A 10,000-nucleotide genomic window follows, 5' to 3' on the forward strand; every position below is an offset into this window, starting at 1 on the left:
GTCAACCCACATTCACTACCTTACAATAATAGCACCATCTATAACATTATAGTCCGACTGCAGATGGGGCACTTTCTTATTGCTTGTATGATGACCAATCACAGAGTACTACATCATCACATGACTGATGCAGTACTATAGAGCATTTAAATTTTACACCTGCTATTCTATCATGAGTATTTGTGTTCTACATCCAGTTTTTTTTGTGTTTCCATCATTATACGCCACGGACATTTCAAACACATGGAATAATATTACTATAAATCAAAGGTCAGCAATGTATGACACGCGTGCCATGAGTGGCATGCGAGATGATTTTGAGTGGTATGTGCAAGAAAAGTATAACGAACGGTGAATTACAAATATATTATTTGCAGGAGGAGGCCATTCGGCCCATCATGCCTGCGCCACACCAATACCAGATTTTTAATAAATCCAACAATACCCCTTCCCTTCGTGTGCAGCCTTTTGGTTGCTACACTGGTACCCATTTCGCCGACCTCGGAAGGATGACAGGCTGAGTCAACCCCCTGGTGTTAATTCAGTGAAAAACCGAACTTGAACTCAGGACCAAAGAATCCCAAGCCACCACCTTAACCACTAAGCCAACACCAGGTTATTCGAAGAAACTAAGTTGGGAAAAAAAAACCCGATTAAAAACTATGCTTGACTGCTTTGTCAATCTCTAAAATACAAAAAAACAAGAACTTTCATTGGGTAGCATAATTTAGGGCCTACTTAAAGAAAGAATTCAGTTTGGATTGTGTGCCATAACAAATTTTCCCATCGTATGTCTCCCGATAACGTGACAAGTTGTCATGTATGATTATTGGCTGATTAATATCTTCAGAACGAAATGTTTCAATAATCTCATTGGCAAGATGAAAAACATGGTGCAGATTCTTCATTGTTAACAACTTCGGTTCCTGATGCTTGTCGTCTTGCTGGCAATGGATATACGTACTGTATGGCGATACAATATTCGCGCGACACAGACAATCTAAATGAGGACCGGACGACGCTGTGCAATTCCTCAGCAGAAGGAGCTAAGGAATTTCATTCTGCACGAAACAACAATGACGTCACAACACCGACCGATGCGTAGTGTGCTATTTAATTGTTTAAACTCGCCAAATGACTTCAGTGCGGAACCATTCGACCAAGAGCTCAACGTCTTCCCCAATAATAAAATAAGACGAACAACGGTGACTGCCTGTAATACATTACGTTTAGCGGGTCCAGTCAATCTTGTTTCTCAGGAAATCTCATGGTAAGTGCCACTGATGACGTTTTTGTTTTTTTGACAAAATGGCGGTTCCATAGAAAGCGAAGTTTGAGGTTCACTCATTTCAGCCTTCTTGGAGAGAAGAGTACGGATTTGTTCAACATAAAAACAATGCTGTTTGTACTCCATATTGTGAGAGCGTTGTTTACTGCACATCAAGTATCCAACGACGTTTACAGACAAAGCATGAGAACCACTTCAATGATGAGGCGGACAAGGCGCAATCAATCAAACGGGCCATAGCGAGGTACGGAAAGCAAAGCAATGTCTTTACTTATGTCTGTGTCAGGAAAAAAACAAATCGCATAATGTGTTGCAAAACATGGAAAGCCATTTACAGATAGGGAATATATAAAAGAGGCTTTTCTTAGTTGCTCAGATGTTTTTGTTCAATAGTTTTCCCAATAAAGGCACAATCATCTCCAGAATCAGACGTACCTGTTTATGCCAGATCAGTGGAGTGATGTATAAGTGAAATGGCAGAAAATATTAACAAACAGGTGGTTGTGTGAAAAGATTCAGTGTCATTTAGTGTCGTGCTTGATGAGAATGTGAATATAAATGACGTACTATGGATTGCAGTTGTTGTGAGATACTGTGACTCGGACGGAGCTTGAGAATATATATGCTGCCTCACACCCATGCATGGCATAACAACAGGGGAATACATAGAGAAGACATTTGTTAATATGCCTGGTGTTGGCTTAATGGTTAGGGTGGTAGGCTTGGGATCCTCGGACCCTGAGTTCAAATCCCCCTTGGCTTTTGAATTAATACCAGGTGGGGCTGACTCTGCCCGTCATCCTTCAAAGAATGGCAAAATGAGTGCCAGCTAGCGGGTATACTGTGTCGGAGTGGCGACCCGTCCAGGATTGTGCCCAATAGCCAAGGAGACTGCTTAGGCAGCAACAACGCTCTGCACAGAGTATGGTCCCGATGGATAGATGGATTGTTAATCATTTTGAGGAAAGAGGAATTGACATCAGAAAAAAAAAATTTTTTGAAGTGATTTTTCATCATTGAGAGAGACCAGAATTATATATCGTAACGGGCCAAAAACGATATAGTACTGTACAGCATGATATCTCAAAAATGATTTGGGCCCGATATGTTCTCGTGGATCAGGCATTACATGGCGGAGGTATGTGCTCTACCAAGTGCCCCTCTTGTTCCAACGGATATCACCGTGCATCTAAACAAACTCAACCTCCGTCTGCAAGGTGCAGGCCAAACTGTTATGGGTCTTTTTGAAACATGGAAGGCATTTCTTGTGAAACTTGCTGTTTTTTCCCAAGACATTGACACTTCCGATTTCTGCTATTTCCAACATCTCAATGAACTATCGACACATCACACTGTCAGTGTTACCAACACTGGATGTACAAGCAAGAACTCGCATTAGACTTTTCTGTCAGACTTCAAGATTTCCAGAGTTTTGGCCCAATGTTTTCCTTTCCAATCAAACCAGACAACTTTGATACCCGAGACATGGATTTGACAGTGTTTCAGTGGATCGGTGTTGAGGATTTTGAAATGCAGCTCATTGAGTTACAATGCTCAGACTTATGAGCCTTGACGTTTAGGGATCCACGGCGCACACTTGAGGCTGCCAAGAGAGATCACGATGTCTCTATCCTGACCTGTTGGGAAGTTCCTGCCTGTAAATTTAACTGTTTGAAGAAAGTGGCACTTTCACTGCTCTCAGCATTTGGATCTACATACCTCTGTGAACAGAAACAGATATTTTCACATATGAAGTTAGTTCTCTGTCTCTCTCAGAACTGGTTAACAACTGAACACTCAGAGGCTTGTGAGCTGCTTAAAGTATCAAACTAATAACCTGAGATTGGTGAATTCAGCAAGGGAAAGCAAGGGCAAGAATCACATTGAATGGTAAGATCTGTCTTTTAATTTATTTATTAATGAAGATGCTAATATGTAAGTTGGACTATTATTGATGTTAAAAATGTATCAATGGCATACAGATCCATAAATAAGAGTGGATAAGTTCACAATCCGCACGTCATTTCTGAAAGGTTGCCGACCCCTGCTATAATTGAAATAAATGTAAAGTAAAGTATACATTTTAGAAAAACAAATAGAGTTTTCTGCATGTGATATTAAGAAAGCCACTTACAACATTCAATTATTGCAGAATTTGACAGATGATGATCAATCAGCTCCATTCGACTGAATTTTACAATTAATTCAGTAACATATACAGTATATGACCATAATTGGATAAACCAACCGCTTGGTGTACTTATACTCCTGAATAAAGGAGGTATATTATATTTCAGGGGAATGTTCTGCCATGTACTTGCCTTATCCGCTGATCTCCCATGGTTCGAGATTGTGACGACGTTGTTCTGATCTATTTTGCTGTGATGATCAATTTTCTGCAAAGCAAAAATGCCTACATTTATAACACGACAACATTATTGTTTCTTCTTGAACTGAAAAATCTGGTTTATTCATTCAACTCAGGCATTTAGAAGAAAATGAAGTGCATTCATCATCGTTTTTGTGATTAGATATGATGTTTTTGTTATTAACTTACCAAATGGTTAGATATTGAAAATTCATGATTAGGGTTGAATAAGAAATTGTATAAATCACATATCGCACATTTACTACATGAAAATTGTACTGTGGATCAAGAAAAGTTTTTTTTTTTCCATTTGTTGAAAAAGCTATTAGATTCTTTGGTGTTCCATAAGAACGTATACAATAATACTCAAAGTATTGGGTTGGTCTAACCAAACTATAATGGTCCATGTGTGACCTCCTCATATGAACACAAGCAATATTATGAACAATTAAAAGAGTTACCAAGTAGCAGCCAGCCAACAAGCACACAGTCGTTTAGGTATTTCTCTTTTACATGCATGACTCACCTGAGTGGTATCAGTGACCATGAAGCAGCCAGGGACCCAGGGTCTTATTAGGGAAACTGCATGGTTGGTTGTAACACATCTATGCCCCCAAAATGAAGGTGAGATTCCCATAATAGAAGGCATACCTCAACAAATAAACTTTAAAATACGGCTTAAAGGGATACAGACCCCTCATACATTAGAGTACATTAAACTGTGCAACCATCTCTAACTGCCAGAGCATGCACCTGAAATATTACTTCTCCGGTGCAAACAAGGCCCCCCTCAACCTCAATGTGAGCCAGAGATGTACTCTGGAGCAAAATTGTAAGGTAGTGCTACCTGTCTCAAGAAGAACACCATAAACTGCACTTCCGAAGAACAGAATATATCATAATATAATGACCGTTTTTACAGCCATTTTTCCCTTGCTGTGCAGGGGTTTGGCTTTTTCTTGAGGCAATGTTTTATGGCCGGATGCCCTTCCTCACGCCAACCCTGGTCGCCTCTTACGACACACAGGGATATGGTACACCTATTCTAACCGGGGCATACACCGGGACCAGTACACTGGCACTCATTTCGCCGACCTCGGAAGGATGACAGGCTGAGTCAACCCCCTGGTGTTAATTCAGCAGCCAACGGGGCTTGAACTCAGGACCCTTGGATCCCAAGCCGCCACCCTAACCACCAAGCCAACACCAGGCTTTTCCGAAGAACAGAAGAGGTATTATATTGCATATCTGGGGTGAAGAGGAGAAGAAAACCATCCTAAATTGCCATGCTTATTCCAACCATGAAGCATGAGGAGCATCTGGAAGTAAGAAACATTTCAAGGACCAAATAAGATTGCAATATGATCATCGAAATTGGAAAGAGCATTACATGAGAAAGTCTATTCTGTTATCGCACATTCAAATGCATTAAGAAATAAAAAGTAGACAACATATAACGGTGCAATTAAGCCACACAAGAAGAAGCAAGATATAAGAAGAAAATGACCACCCCAGAAAAAGACACAAATGGAAATTATCCCAAATGAGACTACTACTTGGACAAACGAATGAATGGACAATTTTCTCTGTCATTTAATATGCCAATCGGACTTTGAAAATAAAATATAGCCATAACAAGAGGGAGGATTAATTTATAAAACTCAGCCAACATAAAAATCACACGAACATAAAACAACATCCATGACATGAAAACAGTCGAAAAAATAAATTACAGAAAACATGGCGTTAATTGTTTAAATTTTTTAATATTATTAGTCCTACCCTTTCTTTTTTTTTTACATCAAGTCCATTGAGATTTTCTTTAAAATGAGGAGTGCTTTCTATAAGAAATAAAAAATGGTTGATTAAATGTTTGTTTGAATAATGAAAGAGAAAATTGATGATGCAATAAAAAAGCAGTTGGCCATCTTACATCTCAATTCACCATCTGTCCGTCTATCTGTTCCCAGGTACCGCAAAAACGGCTGAACCGATTGCAACCATTTTTTGGGTGTGTAACCATGGGACCCTTTGGAGTAAAATAGGCATACGTATAATAACATGACCCCCTTGACTGCTCCCGTAGGGAGTGGGTACTTCTAGTAAGAAGAAATGCTGCAAGGGATAAAAAACACGAAAGCATGGGATGAAAGTCCAACCAAAAAAACCCCTTCGACACAGCACAAGCCTCTATAGATATGGATAGGAGTACACAATCCATGGAGAGACCCATGAAGTGCACATCAAGAGACAGGTGATATGTCACAGGTATATTCAGGTAAACAACACAGCCCAGGCAATCTTGACATTAAAGGCAAACTCGTAAAGAGACAAGAAAGATGGCATGGGAATACAAAAACCTCCATTTCGAACTCAACATTGAATACTTTGAAATAATCCCCAAACATCGTGTGAAATTCGGAAAATCACTATACTAGTGCACACTACCGGGTGGGAGTACCCTTCCCGGGCGGGAATACCCTTCTCGGCCCACCTTCAGTTGGCAATGTTCTGCGGCCCATATCTTCAAAATGCACTTTATAATTTTTGTCATTTTTGAAAGAAATTTTATTGATCGCAACATATCATACTCCATATCACAAGATAAAGGAAGATGATTTGTTATACCAAATACCACCAAAGGTGGCGCTATTTTCACCACATATATGCTGTGACAGATGTCGCCTCTGGATAACTCCTCTTGCTGCCATCACAACAGACAGAAGTCATGACACAAATCCTTGCTAAACAGTGTTTCACTAACCAATGCACAAAGGAGGTTCACAAGCAAGTATTTAGAGGACACATATACTTATCCCCCAAGCGAACATTCGCAACATCGAATACTTTATACTGTCACTTATCACTTGAACATTAACGTTGCTGCCAATCATGCATCTGATATGGAAGCAGAGTTGGGCAAGAGGCTAGATGGAGAGAAAGAGAAGGAGGAAGATGGGGACGACTTGAGCCGCTGCACACCTTACGCTCGCTCAATCGAGCCAGCGCTACCCAATAATTCTGACACAAATGTCCGCTGGTCCCGGCCCCCATGCTCCACTCTGGTCCCTCTATTCACATCAAGAGCCATTGAGCCATGCCTCTCCGCATGCTCGGTGATGTGTACACTCGCAGCACAAACACTTGTGGCACAAACAAACCGCTTGGCATCCGAAGGGGTCCAGTGACAAAGCCAGATTACTCGAGTGCAGCAAACAGAACACAAGGGGAATCAGAAGGTGAGAGGGAATGAAAGTGAAAGATGTGTATAAACGAAAATGAAAGTAAAAGAATGAAAGTGAAAGGCATAAGGCATAAGGGAACAGAAGCAAAAGGGCAGACAAAGTCAAACGAACAAGAACCCAGACTGCTCTAGACTCGAGCAGAGTGGACAGCTAACTTAAGACTCCTCTCTCTCTCTCTCTCTCTCTCTCTCTCTCTCTCTCTCTCTCTCTCTCTCTCTCTCTCTCTCTCTCTCTCTCTCTCTCTCTCTCTCTCTCTCTCTCTCTCTCTCTGTCTCTGTCTCTGTCTCTGTCTCTGTCTCTGTCTCTGTCTCTGTCTCTGTCTCTGTCTCTGTCTCTGTCTCTGTCTCTCTCTCTCTCCCCCCCTCTTTGTCTTCCTCTTTCAAGCCGCCATCCTCGACTTCTTGTGTGCTCCCCATTTTATCTCCGACTCACACCTCTCGTTGGTCAATTCAAGCCGCCATCCTCGACTTCTTGTGTGCTCCCCATTTTATCTCCGACTCACACCTCTCGTTGGTCAAATCTCATCTCAGGGGGACCCTCTTCTCTCTCCGTGATTGGTGCATTTATTTTCCCAATCCCAGTGGAATGGGGTGTGGAGAGCTGCCAGGAATTGGTTTTGGCATGCTGTCACCCTAAATGATGATGGATGTGTCATCTTGTGTTGATGTCTTGGCATAAAGGCAGTTCGAGGCAGTTTTTGGAGATTTGTTAGGAGGTTGAACGACGTGCTGCTCCAGCGCATGTTCCCATACTTGACATGTGAGGAGGTTGGGGGGAGAAGTGCAAGGCATTCTGTGCTGAGTGCAGGTAGTAAATGGCTGAGAAGTGGGTTTTATGCACTCTGTGAGGTAGGAAATGGATGCAGACCAGAGTGTAGAAGCAGAAAATAACATGTATCGGAGACCTATTTATCCACTCGCAACGTATATCTGCTTACCTGTACACAGAACACTTAACTGAACAAAATATGTTAAAATAACTAGTTGCACTAGGAGAGTGATTCTCTTACTGCTATAATCCAGAATAGTAACAATATATGCAACCATATACGCATCTGCTCCATCACACAATGACCTGCAAAAGTATTCACCCCGTACCGATAATGCCACATTTAGATGAGTTACGAATTATTTCGAAACAATTTTTCAAAATGAACTTTTTATTCATAACTGGAGAGATCAAACGAAACACTATTGTAGTTGGAGGAGGTTACATGTCATGAATACCCATAAAAAACACATGTACAAATCAAAATTCACTGGTTGTAAAAGTTGTCAGCCCCCAAAGGTCAGGACTTGATGGAAGCACCTTTTGCAGCAATGACTGATATGGGTCTTTTTGGGTCTCTACCAATTTTGAACAGTAAGATGGTGAAATCTTTGTCCATTGTTCACATGAAACTTGCTCCAGTTCTGCCAAGTTTGATGGGGATCATCAATGGACTACAATCTTCAAGTCTCACCATAAATTTTCAATTGGGTTCAAGTCAGGACTTTGACTGGGACACTCAAGAACATTTATTTTCTTCTTATTCAGCCACTCCAGTGTAGCTATGGATTTGTGTTTCAGATCATTGTCCTGCTGAAATGTGAATCTCTTACCCAGTTTCAGATTCATGGCTGACTCAAGCAGGTTTTCATCAAGGATTCTCCAGTACTCTGCACCGTCCATTGTCCCTTCTATCCTGATAAGCTTGCCAGTCCCTGCTGATGAAAAGCAGCTCCATAACATGATGCTGCCACCACCATCCTTTACAGTCGGGATTGTATGGACTGGGTGATGTGCATTGTTAGGTTTGTGCCAGACGTAACACTTTGAATTTGGACCAAAAATATTAATTCTTGTCTCGTCTGACTCCAAAACATTTCTCCGTATGCCTGCAGTATCATTAAGATACTTTTTTGCAAACTCAATACGAGCTTTTAGATGTGTCTTTTTCAGTAATGGCTTCTTTCTTGCCACCTGCCCATATCGGTCAGCTTTGTGAAGGGAACAGGATATTGTTGATTGATGAACACTGATCGCCATCTCGGATATCAAGCCTTGCAGGTCTTTGAAAGTCATTGTTGGATTAACAGCGACATCCTAAACTAGTTTCCTGCTTGCTCGGTGGCTGAGTCTGGGTGGTAAGATACGTCTTCCACTTCTTAATGATGGATTTCACCATACTCAAAGGGATAATGAGTGACTTTAAAATCTTCTTATAACCCTCTCCTGAATGGTACTTCTCCACCACTTTATGTCTGACTTCCTTGGAAAGCTCCTTGATCTTCATGCTTGCCTTGTTGGTTGACCAAATGAGTTGCATCTAAAAACTCTGAATATAAGTGGGGGAGATTAATTTTTTATTTAATCCACTGATTACATACAGGTGAAACCTATTACACTTATTTTGTAACCTTTCTCACAAATAATTTGCTCCTGAAGTGAGAGAGGAGAGCAGTACTCCATGAAGCTGCAGATGAAAGCCTTTTAGGTGGATAGGCAATCAGGTGGACCGAGGAAGGACTTTGTTCAATGGAGGATGCCGAGCATTGAAAATATGAAAATATGTATATATATATATATATATATATATATATATATATATATATATATATATATGTATATATGTATATATATATATATATATATATATATATATATATGTATATATATATATGTATTTATATGTATATATATATATATATGTATATATATGTATTTATATGCATATATATATGTATATATATGTATATATATGTATTTATATATATATATATATATATATATATATATATATATATATATATATATATATATATATATATATATATATATATATATATATATATATATGTATATATATATATATATATATATGTATATATATATATATATATATATATGTATATATATGTATATATATATATATATATATATATATATATATATATATATATATATATATATATATATATATATATATATATATATATATATATATATATATATATATATATATATATATATATATATATATATGTATATATATATATATATATATATATATATATATATATATATATATGTATATATATATATATATATATATATATA

The 10,000-nt window shown here is 39.1% G+C and overlaps 1 protein-coding gene across 6 annotated transcripts in view; it reads right to left on the reverse strand.

Moving 5' to 3' along the window:
* LOC147027184 (mitochondrial glutamate carrier 1-like) overlaps window positions 1-10,000 on the reverse strand; it is a 92,496-nt gene that overhangs the window by 64,792 nt on the left and 17,704 nt on the right. For all 6 annotated transcript variants that reach the window (XR_015058721.1, XM_085883385.1, XM_085883384.1 and 3 more), the window contains exon 2: window positions 3,610-3,684. Coding sequence is in view for 5 of the 6 variants with exons in the window: in XM_085883385.1 (XP_085739511.1) it covers window positions 3,610-3,629 (20 nt within the window). In the remaining variant the exon portion in view is untranslated. The remainder of the gene's footprint in view (window positions 1-3,609; window positions 3,685-10,000) is intronic.

This window comes from Eptatretus burgeri, chromosome 5 (genome assembly GCF_056783735.1).
Source record: "Eptatretus burgeri isolate ZD-2024b chromosome 5, Ebu_testis_v1, whole genome shotgun sequence".
Lineage (NCBI taxonomy): Eukaryota > Metazoa > Chordata > Myxini > Myxiniformes > Myxinidae > Eptatretus > Eptatretus burgeri.